General features: G+C 36.1%; 2 protein-coding genes across 2 annotated transcripts in view; one reads left to right on the top strand and one right to left on the bottom strand.

The window, feature by feature from the left end:
- Nucleotides 1–6230, top strand: part of LOC149071086 (integrin alpha-PS2-like) — a 60952-nt gene extending 54722 nt beyond the window's left edge. The window contains exons 28-30 of the mRNA XM_089248226.1: nt 956–1057; nt 2904–3029; nt 5170–6230. Of these exons, the coding sequence (XP_089104352.1) occupies nt 956–1057; nt 2904–3029; nt 5170–5274 (333 nt within the window). The 3' untranslated portion in view covers nt 5275–6230. The remainder of the gene's footprint in view (nt 1–955; nt 1058–2903; nt 3030–5169) is intronic.
- A 4281-nt stretch (nt 6231–10511) lies between these two features.
- Nucleotides 10512–21888, bottom strand: part of LOC149071085 (unconventional myosin-Id-like) — a 52614-nt gene continuing 41237 nt past the window's right edge. Inside the window, exons 14-22 of the mRNA XM_089248224.1 lie at nt 20801–20967; nt 20344–20551; nt 19775–19896; nt 19478–19579; nt 15781–15925; nt 15512–15613; nt 14603–14716; nt 14172–14320; nt 10512–13995 (exon numbers count right to left, since the gene is read on the bottom strand). Coding sequence (XP_089104350.1) covers nt 13830–13995; nt 14172–14320; nt 14603–14716; nt 15512–15613; nt 15781–15925; nt 19478–19579; nt 19775–19896; nt 20344–20551; nt 20801–20967 — 1275 coding nt within the window. The 3' untranslated portion in view covers nt 10512–13829. The remainder of the gene's footprint in view (nt 13996–14171; nt 14321–14602; nt 14717–15511; nt 15614–15780; nt 15926–19477; nt 19580–19774; nt 19897–20343; nt 20552–20800; nt 20968–21888) is intronic.

Here is a 21888-nt window from a genome sequence, read left to right as displayed (position 1 = left end):
CTGTGTGTGCTATATACAGTGTGTCCCGAAAGTCCTATTGCCACCTTTAACTCATCCACCGTTCGTCGTAGAGGTATGGTTCCAATTTTAAAAGTGCTCGAAATGTGTTCAGGAATCACTCTGTGTTAGTTCGAGAATTAAAATATAGCGTATCATGAAATAAAGAATCTAAATTTTTATACGGTCTCCGTCGTTTAATTTGCAATTAGATAGTTGTTGCCCTGTCTCTCCTGGTGCTAAGAAAAGAAATTCCATATTTCTAAGTGCAATATTCGCTAAGATATTTGAATTCAAAAATCGGAGAAAAGTTTTGAAAGGGCAGCATAAAAAATTAGGGAAAAGAGCTTTGTCCTTTAGTTTTTGCTGTACTTTCACAACTTTTCTCCGATCTTTGAATTCAAATATCTTAGTGAATATTGCACTTAGAAACCTAGAATTTTTCTGTTTGTCTCAGAAAAGACAGGGCAACAACTTTCTGATTGGAGATTAGAGGATAGAGGTACCGTATAAAAATTTAGATTTACTATTTTGTGACACACTGTATTTTTACTCTAAAAACTGGTACAGCGGAGCTTTAAACACATTTTGATAATTTTTTAAATTAGAACCATTCCTCTATGTCGAATGGTTGATGAGATGAAGGCCGAATTAGGACTTACAGGACACCCTGTATAGCGTGTTATTTCTGTTAATATACACCTAATGTGGGATCAATCGCGATATTAATCATCCCAAAACAATCTAGAAATTTCAAAATTACCATTTTCTCAAATATTTTTGCTGTATGAAATTCTTTCTTAACGTGTTATTTTTCTCACTACAAGCCCGCAAAATGGATGGCTTATATTGTGAGTAATTCACCAATTCGCAATAAAATTGCTATTTATGTGAATAGTTGTGTGTTTCTGCAGGTCAAATGTATTTATTACACTTGGATGGTTGTTGTTTCTTGCAGATGGGCCTTGATGAAGTTCAGATATCGTCAAAGCTTGTGAGTCGTATCACTTCGCTGCCACATGATGTCGACCCTTCCTACATTGCGGCCAAATCCTTTTTCGTAAGAATATAATCTTCATAATCTATACTAGCTATAATACCCGGCGCTACCCGGGTTTTCTTCAGTGAGGCATTTTGGATCACGTGATATTTCCCTTCTTTCTTTGAGGAACATACAAAACGTGTCTAACTTAACCGATATGGCACTTCCTGCGCGATTTCATAAAATAAACAAATCTAGATTAAAAGAAACGTAGAAATGAATATTTTATTTTTCCTTTTTTAAGGGGCGCTGGGTATTTTCATTCCCTCCCCCCTTGAACTTCAAGTTATCCATTTCTGCCTGTTTCTGCTTCAAAAAATGCTTAAATAAAGCTGTGGAATTTTTTCGATGTAATTTACGGACCCATATAATTAATTTTAAAACAACTATACGAATTTATGCAGTTGGACATTAAAAGACAATACGGAGACATTATTTTTCATGCTTCAGAAGATATAAATAAAAAGTTGAAATCAATATTATTGTATGCACATCCAACTCAAAAGTATAGGTCCGGCCAATTACTTCATATTTAATCTCCGGGGCTTCATATCTCTAAGCGAACTCGATATTTCAAAAATCGCGAGAATTCGATACAGTTTTTAAAACTATTGATGTGGCAGGAAAACCCCACTAAATTTCCGCATTTCTACAGTAGAATCGGAAATTTTAACACTGATTTCTATGGGAATCACCCTTTTCCTGACCCTCAAAGTGATGCTGATGATGATTATAAGTCTATTGAAAAGCCACATTACAGGGAGGATTGAAAAACTGGCAAACCATTATTAAGGCATAAACTATTATAAATGTACATATACTGGTAGCGTTAAAGGAGTGAAAAACCATTGTAAAGGCAGATACACGTCTAAAACGCATTGCTAGGAAACCAAGGCAACCAAAATAAACATTCCGAGAGTGATTGTTGAGGCCCAAGAAAAACATTCTTGCCCGACAGTTTTTTGCCCATTTTTTTGCCCTGCTCTGGCGAACTTTTAAAGTAGCCTATCGTTCAAGTCGGGTCCCATTTGGTATATATGCAAAATTTGGCGACGATCGATTTTTAAAATTGTATATTTGTATAGAGAACATAAACACACACACACAGGCAGACAAAAAATCAATTTTATACATATAGAGATAATCTTCTGGCCAAATTATGATTAAATGTTCAATAGTACTGTATCCCCAAATGCTCTAAAATACAGTTACGATCAAAAATTTCTGTCATGTATGAGAAAAGTACGTCCATGTACGGTCCGTTCCAGTGTACACGAGCTCCTAGGAATGATGGAGAGATTCGTTGTCTTTGTAGTCTAGTGGTCAAGGGAGTTCAGTTCCCCGCAAGTGCAGTTGAATTTCTCTATTTCCAAAAAAATTCATCATACAAATACAAATACAACGCCACAACAGGCAAAATGCCCAACGAGATGGCTGATAAAAAGATGCCCATAAAAATATGGATGTCATATATTTCAAAAATACAGCAACCCAATTAAAAATGCAATTAACACAAATTATAAACTATCATCGCAGTAGCCAGTTGTTAACAACCTTCTCTTGGTACGTTAACCTCCTACCATTTGAAGGGGTTACGTACAACTGCCATACATTTCAAGCGGTACGCACGACTCACATGCATGTTTGGTGGGGTGGGGGATGCGGTAGTAAGTGACGTGATGGAAATTTCTTGGAGTTTGTAAAACTCCTAAATACTTCCAGAAGGTACTTGAAGCAAGCAATTTTGGGGACCACTGGTGTGCATAATTTTCAATTGGATTGACATCCGAATAAAATGTATTTTAAGTCGATTACTTTTGTATTCAGTGATATTCGTTTGATTCCTTTTTAACATATACATCAGGTGACAACTAAAGTGAATCCGGAATCGGTGAGCCGCCAGCAGCGAATTATTCCTTGGTGGGTCATCATCATATCAGTATCTGCAGGTCTGATCCTATTAGGCCTCCTAGCGTTATTGCTATGGTGGGTAAGTACCATTGCGATTTCTATCTTCAATGTTGGATTCTTAGGCGCATAATGATGTAAAAGATGACTCTTTAGGTTTTGCCATACACGTAGGGGTACATCGGACGTCCCGTATTTCAAAAAAAAGAAGTCTCATCGGGAGACGTGTGTTAAGATCCCGTGTTTTAATTTTTGAGGGAAAATGATAATTTTTGAGAAAACGAAATCAAATTTTGAATCATCAATGAAAGCTTTAAGAAATTTAAAATTTCACATAATTATGATTATATGTGGCTCTTCCCCACCTCTGACCTAGTAGCCCGGAGCAGATATTTATATTTTATTACATTGTAAATTTATTAAGATAATTTATTATCTATTTTTAGGCCAATATTATAGGCCATTTATTCACAATAAATGGCCTACTTTACGCCACACTAACTCCGGTCATATGGTCATATATCGCCATGTGGCAATTTTTAACCTATGAAACTGAGTGGGAAATGAAGGCACCATCTATCGGTGGTCGCCCCATGATCGGTAGGTAAAGAACTTCATACTGATGTTCTTAGGCTAGATTCGAACCCGTGGACCTTGACGGTAACCTTCATAGTGGAAACAATAGATTGCCTGAGACCCCCCCCCCCCACTTAAGACCCCGTGATCTATTGTTTGATTATTTGAACTATTAGTAGACATATAAATATTCTTGTAAAACGTGAATAGTGACAGAGTATAAGAAAGGTGATTCCACCCTTGATCGGCAAATAACGAATTAAAATAGATTCAAAAAAGCGGTTCCTCTAATATTTTTGGTCGTGGACCGCCCCCCCCCCTTTTCCGGAAATCTTGTTGTCAGCCATGGACACTCGTTTATAACTACATTGAACAATCGAAGAATGGGCGGAGATACGGGGAGGTCATTATCCCCCCCCCCCGCATTTTAATAATATTTCCCGTTTTTTTTAAAATAATTCTATAACTAGGCCGCGCCCACCTCCTCAATAAAAAAGCGGTAAATTCCTAGTGGGAGGGGTGCAGGCATCCCCCAATTAGAAGCCACTGGATTCAAACAGTCCGTTCATTAAGTGCTCGCTTCCATCAGGGATTCCACTCATGATATGAAGAAATAATAGATCAAACACACACAATCCATCTCTCTCTTCTCTTCCACAGAGTACCATTACCACCAAAAAGACAATCACTATAGTGAGAGCTAGGGGGCGCGCGCTCCCGTCACGCCACGTTCGCGGTTGGGCGACGACCCCCCCCCCCTAAACCCCAACGACTAGTAGTCCGATAGTACACGTCTTAAAGAGCAACAAAAAAGAATTTATATTGAAACGTGATAATATACGATAAGTTAATCGTTAATTAATCATGATTATTAACTAATAAAAGATTCATTGAAAACAAGCTTTTACTGTTCGGAGTATATTGATCAATTATAGTGGTTAATTAATTGATTAGTTAATTTTTTAATTATAATTATTAAATTATTATAACTAGCGGACGCTTAATTTGGTAACAGTTGAATATATCAATTTTAAACATCCGCTAATTTATCAAATTATTAGTACAAAGTATTCGAATTCAAATGCAATTCAATGCATACAGGGTGTCCTGCAAGTCCTATTTCGGTCTTTATCAACCGTTCGTCGTAGAAATATGGTTTCAATTTCAAAAATGCTTAAAATGTGTTCGCAATTCCCTTGTACCAGTTTCAAGAGTGAAAATACAATTTGTCATAAAATAAGAAAACCTAAATTTTTATGCGCCCCCCCCCCCGCATACTAATTTCACTCCGTTCCACACACACATATTTTGATTTTGTTAATATAATATACAGTCAAACCTCGTTAATGAGTCGTTCTTGGGAGAACAAAAATATGACTTGGTAAGCGGAGTGACTCGTTAAACGGAGTAAGCCATAGCTGTGCCAATTCCTGCCTGAGGACAATTGGGACTTCCAAAAAAGTGGCCCGGTAAGCGGAGTGACGTGTTAACCGGGTGATGCACTAACGAGGTTTGACTGTAGTTCCATATAATCATTTTGGTAATCGGGCAACCCTACATGTATATCAATTTGGAATTCTTTTTTTTTCCTCAATCAAACACTTCAAAAATGTTAACAGTGTTTTTCGTTCTTTGTCGTCCTTTAGCTCGGATTCTTCAGGCGGCAGCGACCACAAGACCAATGGACAGAACCACTTCACAGCAAACATAAGAACGACTACCACATGTCGAACGGCGACGAATATTTATGATGGTTGTGTAAAAATGTCGAACTTCGATTTGCAGAGAACGAACGATAAGACTATTCGTATCGTGTGTCTGTGTGCGTCTGTGTCAATATGTGTATGTGTACTTAAAAAATATGTATTTAATTTTTTCGTGTTTTTTTTTTCCGACGTGGCCAGATAATTGTTTTACAGCGCGCATTAAAGTATACTTCTCATTCCCTCGCAGCAGAGTGGATACTATCGACCACCCAATAATATTGCACGCGATTCCTTGCGAAAAACGAATATAGAAATATGTTTTCCGTTTAAGGATTGGACGAATATTAACGGAGTTACAAGGTTTGAAATTTTGTGACGCGCGAGGTTTCTTATCGGTCAGTTTACGCACCAAACACCCAACGAATGGGCAATATCGCCCACCAGGGGCCGATATTGCCCACTTTGGGAAACACTGTACTAAATGCTTCTCATTGGCGATTTCAGCTAGGGCTTATTTTCGGGGCGGGGCTTATATTCGGGGCAGCATCCTTTTAAAAATCACGCTGGGGCTTATTTTTGGAGAAAACATGTCTTCGCCCACTATATTGGCAAATTTATCACCAGATTTAGTCAAACACAGAGTACACACTATTACTTTACCGTACACCAACTTCGGTCACATATCGCCTTCGAAAGTGACGTCATCAACTGTTAATGCGTTGTAACTCCATAAGTTATTGGTCAAATAAAAAAAAAATTGAAAACACTTGTCCAAATTAGTTTTTCACAAGGAATCACGTGTGTGGCAATTGGGCGTCGATTTGAACGGCCACCCTGTAATTTTCTATATTTATTTCATGAAGAAGACATTTTCTCCAGACGCCAATCATAATTAATCTGTTGATGAATGGTTTCGAGTCTTTGTGTACAGTTTTGAACTAAAGAAAAATGGTGAGAAATTAGATCCGCAACAGAAAAATAAACAGAATTAGAAAAATTCATTCGTTTGTTAGTTTGTAACTTCGAACATGGGAAACAGATGGCAGCACCTCTTGAGTACACAACAATTACTTTCACAACAATTAGAGTAGGATACCCTTCTTTTTTATGTCATTTCAAACGTCCTCCTAGGTTTAGGAAAATTCGCTACTTTGTAATTCAGGGAAATTTTTCTTTCCTCCACTTTGAAAGACATATTTCTTCATCGATATATGAGGCTTTTGTGTTTTTTTCCTGCACGCATTCACAAATAGCCGTCGAAATTCCCAGAATTTTTCTGTTTTAAAGTTGGGAAAAAATAGTGTTGTGTGGCCGGTTTTATTGGTCAAAACAGTGGCTCCATCTATTGGTTGAAATTGGGATTTGTGACATAACTAAGGATGCGTGCAGGGCCGTAACTAGACCGGGGCACAGTCGGGGGCCCCAAGCCAAATACGGACATCACAGAAAATGTATAGGGGTCATTCAAGTATTACGTCAACATCGATGGGGGGTTCCAATTAGCTGACTTTTGATGACTAGGGGGGAAGGGGTTTGTAAGGTGCTTACGTCATCAACCACCCTTTATAAAAATATGAAATATTCTTAATGGCACCTTTACTGGGTGTGCCAGCAACGAGAAAAATCTTTTCCCAGTTTGTCGGCAACTGGACTAACATTCGCCCTGTTGATAAGTCTTCTACAGAGCCACTTTACTGATCTCTAAATGTTCCGCGGATCCTTCAAGTGATCCGGAAATGTGTCTGGGCTACTTAAGAGCTCTGGAACTGTGCTACAAATCACTTAAGTAATCCGGAATGGGCCGCGGGTAACTTGAGCGATGTAGAACCGCACTGCAGGCCGCTTGAGAGCTCTAAAACTGAGATACTCAAGGAATCTCTAAATGTTCCACGGATCGCTCAAGTGTTCTGGAACTGTGCCGCGGTTCACTCAAGTGATCTTTGAATGGGCCACGGACATACTTGAGTGATCTGAAAATTGGCCACAGACGTACTTGAGTGATCTGAAAATGTGCCACGGGTCATTTGATAAGCGATCTGAAAATGTGCCACGGGTCACTTGATAAGCGATCTGAAAATGTGCCACGGGTCACTTGATAAGCGATCTGTAAATGTGCCGCTTAGTTCATTTTTACAAGAATTAGATTTCAGGGGGTACAGGCGACATCAGAATACCCGTCACAGGCCAACAAATTTTGAGTTCTTCAAATAACATTGAAATTAACAGAAATTGATTATAACATATGAAGGTATTTTCTTTCGCAAAATTTTAATTTTTAAATATTTTTTGCATTACATGAAAATAAATTTTTGACCATCTGAAGGGGGGACATGGGAGGCTCACCCCCCCCCTCCCTGCGTGCGTCTCTGAACCCACCAATATGCGTTACGGGGGGGGGGGGGCAGAGGTTGCGAAATTTTGCTGACAAGAGGGACGGAGGTCAAAAATGGCTAAAAATTTGCTGACGTAATACTTGAATAGCCCCATACTTATTTTGTATAATTTTTTTCCTTTTTAAGGGCCCCCAAGAAAATATCTGTCCCGGGGCTCCGACAATAGGCATGCTACGGAGCCCTGGATGCGTGAGCAGACGTCCTCCTTTCTCAGTCTTCGTATATGGTAACCCTAAATTAGGGTGACCCTGTGACCCGTATTTCTGCACTTTTTAGCTCTTCCGACTCTTTTTATGAAAAAAAAAGTGAAATTAAGGGCAAAAACTTAGATTTAAATGAGGTTGGTTAAAAATACGGGGGAAATCTCATATTTTCCACTAAGGTTACTTAAATTTTTATTCTTTGCTGAAATGGATAAAGATTATTTTCATAATTCATTATGGAATCAATCTCAACCGGTATTTGATTTTTTTTTTTTTTTTGGCAGCCATTTTGAATTTCTGCAAGTTTGAAGATGTTAGACAATTATAAAAATTCCGGGTCACTCAGACATAATCGGAAATCGCCAATTTGTGGCAGAAACCTCGCCTACGCAGTCTTAGCTGTGGAATGTTTCAATCCATTGCGATTTGTATAGCACTTAATTTCACACTATTGGTGATTTTTAAGCGATTGTAGTGATAACTAGCAACTTTGCCTGCGTTTGGGAGCCTCTGACCATGCCCAGTATTTAGGATCCTGATCTACGTATTATTCCTTGGGGAAATAAAGTCATCCCCTATATATACAGTATATATATAATATAGTAGCCAAATACACACACTGCTTATAATAATCATGTTTGCTTCAGCCATTTTGATTCTTATAAGCGGTTTATTCCAACATACGGAAAAATTTTTGCGGTTATTCTAAGTTAAACCGGGTTTTCCCAGGAGCAGGTTTCTTCAGCGCGCGCAACGTAAAAATGCCGATTGGTCAAAAAAAACCTGAATTTCAGGTTTTTAACCAATCAGCGTTTTCACGCTGCGCACAGAGCAACAGTTTCACTCCTAGGAAAATCCGGCTTTACCACTGAAGTACGCAACGGCGCGGGAGTTCAGGTGTGATTACGATGTTTTGAAAGTAAAAACCGAAAGGAAACTTAATTTCAATATGAAATTTTAAATTCGTTTAAAGATCTATAGCATATAATAAGATGTTAGACAATTATAAAATCTTACTCATTTGTAATCTTACTGTTTGAGATGGGGGAAGAAAGGCAACACATTCTATATGGGATGGTTTTAGTACAAACGTAAAAATGGCAATAAGTGGTCCTCCAAATAACCTTGTGAATAATCAAAAATATTCTACAAGGTTCCATTACCATGATAAACGGTGGCAGTTTTTGAGAAGAAATTTTTTTTTTTTTTTTTTTTTGATTTTCATAAGCGAAATCAGATTCTTACAACCGATGATTTTCCACTTAAAACAGAGTTTGGTTTGCGTTTTGCCGATTTGATTCTTATAAGCGGTGGCTACTGTAATTAGAATGGCTATTTTTCGTCGAGTCAAATGCAGGAAATCGCCAGTCGTTTCCAAAAATGATACTGAAGGTAAGTTAAGTTGCCAATCGCCAAAAAAATGAAGCAATATATTGCAAATCGCAGTGGATTTCAATGGGGGAAAAAGTTTAACTCGGGATGGAGAGGGGAGATAATTATGACTATAAACTATGAATATTCACGATTATATATAACTTGTAACTCAGGGAAAATAGTTTTTTGACTTTACGAATCAAGCTTTTGGAAATAAATTTGGCTGATGTGCAATTCAACTCAGATATAAATCTCAAAAATTTTTATAATTGTTAACACATGGGAAAAATATTTCTGAGGAGCAGCCACTCCTTCCCTCTGTAATACTTACGCTATGCAAGTCCTAATTCGGCCTTTATCTCATCAGCCGTTCGTCATAGAGGTATAGTACCAATTTTAAAAAATGTTCAAAAATCACCTGTACCAGTTTTTAGACTAAAAATTGTGTGCCACACACACAATACAAAAAATTTAAATATTTATACGGTCCCCCGTCCTCTTTCAATCAAAAAATTCCCCCATGTTTGTAAATGCAATATCCATCGAGATATTTGAATTTAAAAATCTGAGAAAAGTGGGAAGAACAGCCTGATGAGGACACGGGGGAACCGTCAAAAAATTTCGTTTTTTTTTTATTTTGTGACACTATTTTCACACTTAAAACTGGCAAAGGGTGATTTTTGAACACATTTTGAGCTTTTTAAACTGGAACCATATCGCTACGACGAATGATTAATGAGAAGATACAGGCCGAATAAGGACTTACAGGACACCCTGCATATTTTTATTTTTTACTTTTTAAACCGTAGCGAAGAAAAGCAAAATAATTAGAAATAAGAGAAATTCTTTCTTTCTCAAAAAAAGGGGAAAAAATAAACTTCGAAAGAATAGAGTGTATTGGAATGCATCTCTTCCATCTATAAAGGGCCGAGATATCTCGTCTTTGTACGTTAAGGGGTTTATCTCCTTGATTGGATTTTTTTGAAAACTTGTGAAAAAACGCTACTATAAAAGTTGAGGACTGTCAAAATAATGAGTAAATGCAGGAATAAATATTTCGGGTCATATGATCACCCTACTGATGAGTATAAAAGTTACTTTGCTAGGGCCAACAAACATAATCAAATCCACTGCAGTTATCTTTCTTCAAAACCAATGATTTTGAAAGGAATAATAAAATGTCGAAGATCTGAATAGTAGAAATCGCGCATGATTTTTCAAACAATTCTCCATTACTCAGAAATAATATTGTTTGAATCTTTTTTTTTGACAAATTCCCAACTCAAACAATTAAGAACAGAAATACAAAATATGGAAAAGCATTTTTAATAAGAAAAAACAAGATTGTTCTTTTATGACAAAACAATTCAAAAAATAAAATACAAAATTCTTCGCAGCTTATAAAAGATGAGAAAAATAATTGCATGCACTATTGATATCCAATAGTAAATCATTGGCTTGAGATCTATTTACAGCAACTGCAAAACTTTTACAAAAGAAAAATGTTGAAAATATTTTCTTTTTTAATAAAATATAAAAAATACATCACAATGTTTCACGAAAATGTCAATAGGATATAAGACTTGCTTAATCATCCCTATCTTCAAAAATGCATGCATTTCCCTCCCTTTTGCTTCTAAATGGTACAGTATCAGGATGACCAAATGATCCAAGGCACCAAGATGTCAGTTAGATTACAAATAACAGAGCAAATCATACTGATCTCTTAAAAAACGATTATTTAAGAGAAGGATGGAGAACTTTTTAATTCCTGCAAATTTTCATGAAATAATCTTGAAACAAAATACGCATAGTATACAAATGTTGCTACGATTCTGTTTGATTTTAATGTACGGGAGCTAGATTTTAACACTAATGAAAATGTGGCAATAGAAAAATATTTCGAACATCAACCATATTTAACTATATAGAAAAAGAAGGCCAATACGGCTGCCATTTTTGCACTGCAAGAGACTTCAGGTGGTTTCGAGGAGCTTGATACTGCATCCAGTGCGGTCTATTGTATCATTTTTCAAAGCCCTTGGAAACCCCTAGCAATACTGACCCAATATGTATACGAAAATCGATGGAACGAAAAAAAAAAATTACACCAGGAAAATAAAATGGCCGTGTAAATGCTGCATCCTCGAATTTCACAGATATTCTGAACACACAATACTGTAATCAGCAATGTATTTTGGTTTCAAATCTTCTAGCATCATGACAAACATTAACAGATTTTAAAAAAATAGTGGGAGTCAGATAAAAAAATCTTTACACAAAATATTTCATATTGATTGATACTGGTTCATTTTTCTCTTAGTTCTCATTTAACAACATTATTCTAACTTGGATCTCATTTCATTAAGCCAGGGAGTCTGGACGCCTTAGGAAGCCATCGGGATAGGGGGGTCTGCAAGCTTGGATGAGAATACTATATACCAAATATTATTCTGAAAATGGGTATGTGGCCTTCATTTTTATTGGTAAAAGGGGTATGTGGCCTTCATTTCATAGGCCCTTATTTCAATTTATACAAGTGGTATGATAATTTTTTTTATGAAAGGGCTCCATGGCCTTCATTTTATTGGTACAAGGGGTCCATGGAACATAAAAAGGTTTAAGAACACCCTGCATTAAGCAATATCTAAGAGCAAACAAATATTTAATCAATCCAGCATTTCATGAATCAAAGGTGACAAGGGAGCAGCACCTGATGACAAAACAGCTGAAGAGAAGCAACAGATGAAAGCTAAAGCGGACACTGTTCTTACCCTGATCAACTATATATAATGTGTTCTTCCTTTCAGATTGAAAATAGTAAGAAGATGCATGTGCATCACTAGTTGGGAGATGTTGTCATAGGGTCGCGAGCATTTTACTAGATTTTAGCTGCTGCTCTCCTTCCTGTCCAGGCTTCCTTCATCACATTATAAATAACTGTTCTACTGTGTCGGCTATGCAAATATACTTTTTTTCTCTTCATATTTTCCTTACAATTAAACTACATTTTGCAATATTTGAAACTTCAACTTGTACAGTTTTATCGCAATTGTTATAACAATATTATAACAAATAAACTATGTTATGTTATTAGCTAAATACTGAAATAAAGCACGATACTATGACCACTACTAGCAACTAATACTACATTTACAAGAAGCGGAGAAATACTTATTCTATTTTTCTTTCTCCTTCTAGAAAGTAAGGCACTCTAATAAAAGCGATTGGACAAACTCCACTAGTCAATCTCAATAATTACAACATCGTAAATCAGTCCATAAGCATTACACATATTTGGATAAAACTAACATCCACACAACAATTTATTCACATCAGTCTTGGCCTTTGAATGTAAATGCATTTCACATTTATGTAAAAGTGACTAGTTAAAAAATAAATATACATATAATGTGAAACGATGAAATAGGATTAAGAAAAATCCCTATGAAAATGAAATAAGTCAATAATACATTAAAAACTTGTAAGAAATCAATGTAATATTTCAGAGGTCAGAGGAATCTGTGGAACATTGGAATTCTAATTTCCAAACGTCTTGCGCACTTCCTTCTCTAGACAATATTCCAACACTTTCAGTCTGCATGGCATATTTAAGAAATGGCTGCCACTGGCAGCTGTCACATACTTATGTACTTATTGTGCTGTGTACATCAATAATTTTTCGATTTAACCTTTAGTGGGATGAATGCAACAAGGAAATCTCTAGATTGGGGGTGCACAAAGTTATCTTTGAACAGCCAAGAAGATTCACCTCTACTAAGGATGACTTTCGCAGATGTTGGAAGAACTATTTGAAATCGAAATTCCTCTGACCACAATTCTTTAAAATTGAATATTTTTACCTTGACACAGAACATGAAAGTCTATACGATTCCATAGTATTTCATTATTCCAAATGGCTCTTTTTTGAAGTACTTTCATTTACATTAAGGGAAACAATTCATTATATTTTATGTATAAGAGATTTTAAAAAACTTATTCCGTCATTAAAAACATCACAGATAGACAAAAAATGTAAATACAGTCAAACCCCTATTTAAAAACGCACCATATTTCATAGAATTCTGGTACCATAATGAGAATTTGACGTTATATTGGATTTCTTTGAATCTCGTTTTAATCCCTGTGTGTCGAATATTTGTTCACTGAAAATTTTGGGTTCGAAACAACAGGGGGCTCTATAACAGAGTTTGACTGTATAGTCGAGAGAAATTTTTAATTTCATTCAAAACAAAAAATTATTTTTTCAGACTTTTTCAACATGTAAAATAATTCTAAAATAATACATTTGTAAAGTAAAAAAATATTCACAGTGCTTGTAATTACTGAAATTCAAAATATTTTACGGAATACTTCGTCAACCTGAGGTGAAACTAAATGCATTTCCTAGTCTGATAGGGTTCACAAACCCCATGTAAGTGGTGAAAACTTTTAGAATTTGAATGGGCCTGTAGTGAAAAATATGTAAAATGGGTGAATATGTACATTCGAGAGAATATATATGAACTAGAAAATTAAAGCACAACAACACATATATAAATACTGTAGTAACAATCTATCAGCACTGGGTCAAGTTCATTAAAAACGGTGCATGTGAGGCGAAAGGAGTTCATGCACTGCATACTGGCCATAACAACACTAGATTTGTTCCATCTTTTTTAAAGGCTGGATTTATGACTATATCACTCGATTCAACAGCAAGGGTCCGACTCTTGTTTCCCAACATGCACTGCAAACGGGGATTGACAATAACTCGCAGATCTCTCTTCTGTGTTCTAGAAACGAGAATAAATTATTAATTATGCATGCAGTATAATATTAACTTTTGAATATCAACAGAAAATTTAATTTTAAATTACTGATAAACTATCAAAGAGAAAAAAAAATGTTTTTCATTGGGAACCCCAGTTGGAAAAACACTGCAACAAATATCCTCAAGAATGATACTTACGAGCGCCACAGATGAGTTACAATACCAACAAGTTCTCCAACCCTTTCTTCATCACCTGCAGATGTCAGAGCTATGACTAAATCATTGCCTCCGCGAAGATGCAAAATTATCATTTGGTCAGGCCCAGGTGTTACACTTATTCCTGTTAACTAAACACAAAGAAATGAAAGTAAGGTAAAACCAAAAACAGAAGCATTAGCAAGTGGAAAATCTATAACCAGTGAAAGTAGAAAACTATTACACAGTGGATCTAGCTTGTAATGTTCCCTCTTATTACTTGCACAACTTATTTTTTTGTGGTTTCACAACTCTCACTATTATGCTCATCAAGATTTCCATTTTGAAGCATTTTCACGCTTACAACTCTTTTTCAGGATGGTTTGTTTTTAAAAACATTATAAGCGGAATCCACTGTAGTTAGCATGACTTACTTCTGAAATAGGGATGGGTGATCTCAGAGGCTTGAATTTCTTACAGTCCAGTTTGTAAAGGAACTTATCAGTGACAACAATGGCACGTTCAGCACACTTATTGTACTTGTTGACCTTAAAGAAATGAAATATAACATTTATATACAATTAGTTAAATTTTGTTAATTGCGCTTGAACTTGTTTCATTATATTAAAATACATTTTTTGGAAGCTTTCAACACCTGATTCATCTGTCTTCTGTGCATTTTGAACAAAAAAAGTAAACTTTTCTGTAGAGGGAGTTTCACTCGTACAATGTGTCCCACCACTTCTGCAATACATGTAGCACAATACAGTGATACCTCGGCTTACAAATTTTTTGGCTAACAAAGATTATTTTTGCGCACATTCATTTGATGCTAGACACTTAGCATCCTTCCTAGCGTGTCCGAACCCACACAGGTAAAGGGCCAATATCCTGGAAGGGACAGAACCTAGGCCTTCTAATCTGACAAACCCTTAGCACGAACCAAATGGATCTACAAGATTATTTTTCATCTGCATATACAAGGCACAGAAATGAGCTGATCACATTATGACACAAATCCGGCTAGGTGTGTACATAGCATAAAATAAAAAGATCAGTTTCCCATCTTCCTACAAATTCTTTCATTCAATTGTGCTGTTCATTTCAGTCTTCAATCAGTTATCTTTTTTATAGTGTTTCTTTGCATTTTATAAAACTTATTATCTTCAAATTTTAGGCAGAACCTGGAATGAATTAAATGACTTCCCATAGAAGCCTATGGGAAATTGCGTTTTGGGTACGAATGTGATTCCTGAACAAATTATCTTCATTAGCCAAGATACCACTGTATATGATTTTATTTGACAAACATATATAAAGCAATGCTCTCAACCCAAACTTACTTTTTTTATATAGCTAGAGAACAGTATCCTTTGGAAACGATCTTTTGTCTTGATGGCATTCATGGACATCACATACGAAGCAGTGTTATCATTCTCCAATGACTGAAATTCAAAGAAAACATCAAACTATGTATTAAATGCTGTTTAATTCATTTAATTTGACAGTGAAAAGTATGGGATTTTTCTTAATTCAACAACACAGTAGAGACTGCATCCAAGATTTTCTCTCATAGTTTCCAGATATAGTGAGGGGGAAATAAAACACTCACCAACGCCAAATAATTTCCTTCCCATTTCCTCTTGAAACCCCATTCTTTACGCCTGTTGTTCAAGACTTCTGCAGCCGATACTTTCAGCTGAAGCTGAGGCCATTCTTCTCTGGGAATTTTACGTAAAATCATACAAGCTCTCCACCTTGATGTTAAAAAATTTTCAAACCATTATCAAACATTTTTGAGTAGTATAAAACTATAAATAATTTCTTAGAAGAGTGATTTAAGAAAAATTTTTACACTAAATGGTGAATATGAATTAACTAAACCATCCATAGTTCACAGCCCCATCCAAAAACAAAGCTTATCACTATAAGCTATATAATACAAAGTTCTGCTATATAATTACAAAGTTCTGCTAAACCATAGTTTCCCAACCTTTTTGCCCCATCACCGCTTCTTCAGAAATTTTTTTCTCCCAATGCAATCTAACCCATAGGATCCTATACCCGTAACTTCTACTGCCCCCAGGGGGCATTAGCGCCCATGTTGGAAATCACTGTGCTAAACCAAGCTATTTAGGATCAGCACCTGCTCAGATTAGCAAAAAATGCAGATAACCAGGGTTCATCTTGACACAGATTTTTCGAAAATCCAGTGACTGTGAATATTAGTACATAACTCTGTTCAATCACAAGTGAAAGTCAATAGAGACAGGTGACTATCTTTCTTCCTCAAAAATGTAATTGGAGATGCCGCTGCACTCTAATCTACCTGGGACCCTGGTTACTGGCAAAATCATAATTCTTTTTGAGTGAAAGTGGCTCCCTCTAGAAAAAAAAAAAGAGTTGGGGAGTCATTCACAGGTACCACTGTGAATGACTCCCCAACTCTTTTTTTGATTCACAGGTACCACTGTGAATCAAACAAATAATTGATTTCTAAAAACATGTTCAATCTAAAGGTTTGCTAACAAAAAAGTTTAATTTATTAGAGAACTACCACATATTTCACACCTGAATGTAAGCGTTACGTCAGATTTGTATTGGTGAAACCTAACAGAGTGTGCATCTAGCATTGTGTCTTGTATTCAGTAGGTGGTGCTATCTCCAAATCACTAATGCATGGATTTGTAATTTAATGGATGCTTTATAAGTCTGCTGATCGTCATGGTAAGTGCAGCTTGAGACAAGTCTCTACCCATGCAGGACATGTTTTTGGGAGCCTCTCCTGACCACCTCATCCAAATTTTTCCCAAGCAAGCAATTTTTACCGCCCCCCCAAATCCTACACAATTTTTCAAAAAGGCACATGTAATTTTGTGGGAATGAAGCAAATTTATGCATTAAATACACTGTCTATGAATGTGGGTAGGTAACCACAAAAGTATCGTAATTTCTGATACACAAATTACATGAAAAAAAAAACCCTCAGAGATTGGAAAATTTTGTATAATAACCGCTCATTCAGGGGCACAACTATATATTTCATCAGCCTATTCATGATCGTCTGCAAGAATATATTTGTTTATACTTTTAAGTACTTTCTTTGAAAAGTGGTTTTGCCACTTTTAAGTACAAAGTCACGACATAGCACAATCATGACATGGTGAGGAGAAGGAAAAAGTTTTGGAATAGAGGTTTTCCCCTTCTGTACTTTTTTTTCAGAACTCTGAAAGAAAACACCCCACTGGAAACATGAAAAAAATTTTCATGCATCCTTTCCCAAAATTCCAGGTATTTGACGAGCTATAGTGTCAGCATGACAATACATATAACTGAATGGGTGAGCAAAAATACACATGGACTGAGTCCTCTTAACACTAGAGCAGAGCTGGGAATTTTTGGGACAAGATAGTAGTGATCCTAGTGGCAGTGACTTGTGATGTGGTGAGGTATGCATAAAAGTAAGTAGTATTGTTCTGATACACACTATGCTGGTTTCATATTTATATAGACGTTTGTTTTTGTGGCAAAAAACATCAGTGTTATTACAAATACCTATAAATACCTAAGCTGCTATAGCTTGATTACTTTTTGCCCAGCTATGCTTTTTTTTTTTTTTGCACTTAGGTGCTTGAAAATTAATGTTGCCGTATTGTCTTTTAATATTCAACTGCATAAATTCATATAGTTTAGGATGTTTTAAAATTAATTATGGGCCCGTTAAGTACATTGAAGAAATTCCACAGCTTTAATTAAACATTTTTTGAAGCAGAAATAGGCAGATAGATAACTTGAAGTTCAGGGGGGGGGGGGGAAATCGAAATACCTAGCGCCCATCAAAAAGAAAAAACTATTCATTTCTATGTTTCTTTTGTTTGTTTCTTTCAGGAGTCGTGCAGGAAGCCGCCATATTGGTTAACTTGGACATGGTTTGTATGCCCCTCAAAGAAAGAAGGGGGGATATCACATGATTCAAAAAAGCCTCAGTGAAGAAAACCCATGCAACACCGGGTATTATAGCTAGTATTAAATAAAGATTGTAGATGATTGAGAGATATTAATTGCCCCCACCTGAGGCCAACTTAACAGCCTCCTTAAATTGAAATGAAGTTAAAGATGCTGCTAAGTTTCTACTTAAGCCTGTAATGCTATAGTGTGTGTTACAAAGACAGTGAAGCTGTGTTTCCTGTATATATGGTTTATATCAGTTTCCTAAACTTTTTGTTCCACCGCTCCTTCAAAATTTGTATTTCCCCCCCCCCCCCAACTGAAACAAACCCATAGGATCCTATGTTATACACGTAGCTTTTATCACCCACAAGGAGGCAACATTGCCCAATTCGGGAAACACTGGCTTATATGAATAGTGTGCTTGCCTAGATTGCAAGAGGATCAGGGTTTTATTCCCAGCAGAAACCATTACACTTTTCTTTTTGAGTTTAAAGCAGCATAATATCCAGAAAAAGTACCTTTCAATTCTCGTCTCATCTTTGATGAAATTTTTGTGGCTGCCGTTCGTAAGATTTCATTTTCTTCTAAACAGAAGTTGAAAGACTGTTGAAGTCTTAAAATTTTATTTTCTGACCATGGAAAGATGGCTTTTGATCCTCATCAAGAAAAGAGAAGTTTCATTCTTCAGTAGGAGAAAAACAACCGTCGCCACAGTAGTGGTCGACTGAAGTTGGTTTTCTTTGGTTCCAGACTTTGAAGGGCAAATTGTGGGCCAATCTCCCCATTAAACAGTCTCCCCACAGAGCAACAGGCCAACAGCGATACAATTATTCAATCATTAGACTTTACTCATTAGTTAGAAAAACTGATGGCTGGGGGGGGGGGGGGCACTACACAGAAACAAACTTCACGTACCGATTCATTAGAAGTTCCACACAGAGGAATGTGGATGAGTTGCATGTGTATTTAGCAGTATGGAGAAAGAGGGAAATAAAAAAAGAGCATCCTCTGTTACTGCTGGAGGATGTTTTTTTTTCTTCCCCCCCCCCCCCGTCTCCTTATTGAAGAATGAACCCTCTTTTTTCATGATGAAGGTCATAAGCCATCTTTCTGTGGTCAGACTATAGGTTTCCTGGCAACGAATATTTTCATTCACTAATGCACCTTAGGAACTCCTGATGATATCAACTATTAGCATTGGGAAAACCTTGAAAAGGAAATAAACTTGTACCTATGGAATCACTTTGCCTGAGAAACTTCCTTTCAAATGATACATGATTATTATAAAATGTGTGTTAATGTTCTTAGTCATTGAATTTTTCATGTATGCATGTTGAAGTTAAGAGAGTTTACTATACCTGTTATGCATCTTTTGCAAGTCTTCAACAATTTCTTGAAGTACAAATGGAGGAGGTGGCCAAGCAATGTGTTTGCCATAATCCCTAAGTTTCTTGACATTTCTAATTAGGCCCAAAGAGAAAACAAAACAGGGAGTATTGAAACTTGCATATGGTATAAGAGAGTTTCAGATAATTCAAGGAAATTCAAGCGAGATTCATGTGAAGGATTTTTCCACCACTATTGAAAATAATGAGCCCAAGATGAAATATTTTGCTTCGGCAAGAAACATTCAGCTCAAAATAAAAAATATATACCTGAATGCCACTTGCAAATCATTTATGTATGCTTTGAGTTTCTGTTGCCTGTAGAATGCCATGATGATGAGAGCAGCGAGCATCTTCCTGTATCTAAGTCTTGCCAATGCTCCTCGCCACATCTGTAAATATACATTAAAAAACTTGTGAGTATTACAAAAACCAATTTAACTTTTTTTACATTTTGCATGCATATTCAGGTCATTGGCTCTCATTCTATTTTTTTAATGAAAATATGTCTATATTTGAAGACAGAATAAAAACACTTGACCAGACATCTTCAACCAATTGCTAGCGAGCACTATGGTGCTTAATGTTTATTTAGCACCCCTTTTTGTCATGTTCGATTTCGTACTGTAATGGAATTCATGGATTCCCTCAAATAAACATCTCATAAAAGTTGAATTAAAAAATTGACATTGCACTAATTTGAGTTTGAGCAAATGTCAGAGTCATCATATAGGTGCTCTTCTGATGATTGACCCTTCCTGTTCTTGACATTCAATAAATGTTGAACAGCCCCTATGTAAGAAAGAAAATAAGTTGGTGAATGATTTTAATAAACAAACCTTTTGCAGAAACACAACCACACCAGGAATAAGTTCCATTCTGGAAAGTTCCAGCTGGGAAATAGTTTGAGGAGATCTGATGAAAACCTTTGTTTTCCCATACTTGACATCATCAGCAAAACCCTGCTCTTCAATGAGAACTCTACAGCCATCTTTCTCAGAGCCACCTCGAAAATTAGGCCATGTATACTTGGAAATCATCTTGTACCTATTGATAACAACAAAGTCAAACAATTCCTTTAGTACATAGAAAGTAATTCTGTCACACCATTTCAATAAAATTTCATTAATACATTGTCTTCAACATTGTATGATAGATTTAGCGGATATCTCATCGCAATGATGTTTCAATTCCTACAAGCTTTTATTGCTTGTAAAAGCTATTTGTAAGCTCAGTTGCATTTCAGATGTAACTAATTTTCAGCTCATTTAGAAGATGTATTGTGAATGTGTTTACCTTCTTAAGAAACGAGTATAGGTTTGCCTATAAGCAAATCCAGCTCTTCTCACCCTAACGTTTTCAAGCAGCCCCAAATATGAAACTTGGTGCTTGACCCTGGTATCATCGAATAATAATGGAGATTTCTGCTCGTTTGGTTTGATGCATCTGATATAGAATGGTTCCTGGAGAAGATATAAATACAATAAATTTGCATAATAGTTTAAATTACATAACCACTTGGTTTGTGCTGAAATCATTGAAGTACACTCTTTTTTAAACCACTAAATTGATTCAGATCTTGGTGCATTTTGAGCCATATAAGCTATAGCCAGATATATGTAGCTTGTTTGGAAAAGTAAAAATATGTTATGCATAAAACGAGAAAAATGCTTTGATAAATATATTGGTAACAGTGACTTAGATTATGACTTTTGCTTTCCCCACAAGGTCTTTTGGTCATTGCTATGACTGTTTGGTTTGAATAGCAAGTTGGCCATGACATCAATTCGGAATCCCACCAAAAATCAAGTGTGCTGTCATGCTTTTTCATTGCTAATGCGAGCACACCCAGCAGATATTTACAGTGCGAGACATTATAAGACTTTTAAATTTTAGTGAAATCACGAGAAAGAGCAAAGTAAAGCATATCAAAAATTTCAAGCTGTTTTATGATGGCAAAAAATAGCTTTATATCAAATATTGGAAATTTAAAAAAATATTTTTACATTATTTTATGGAAAAACAGAAAATGTATTATGAACAGAATTATAAGACACCTACTGATTTTTGAGGGAAAAGTAAAATAAAATTCATACAAATTACATATAAATTTACCAAAATCAATATTTTGCACAACCACCTCTAACGCTAATCAAAGCAAAAATGCAATTTGACATGGATTCAACCGAATCAATGAGAGTGTCACAAGAGACATCATTCCAAGCCTGTGATATGGCGGCTTTTTGATGTTTGATGGAAGAAAATTGCCTCCTATCTGCTTATACTGATCTGCAAAGGATGCCTCACAAGTTTTCCATGGCGTTGAGGTCAAGGGAAGGTGAGTGCATTATCTTGTTGGAATATACTGTATTCGCCACAAAGAA

This window comes from Pholcus phalangioides, unplaced genomic scaffold (genome assembly GCF_987345545.1).
Source record: "Pholcus phalangioides strain wild (caught in Gottingen) unplaced genomic scaffold, Ppha-v1.0 ptg000019l_1, whole genome shotgun sequence".
In the NCBI taxonomy this organism is placed as follows: Eukaryota; Metazoa; Arthropoda; class Arachnida; order Araneae; family Pholcidae; genus Pholcus; species Pholcus phalangioides.
The sequence above is the reverse complement of the archived record's forward strand: the minus strand, read 5'-3'. Positions and strand labels throughout refer to the sequence as shown.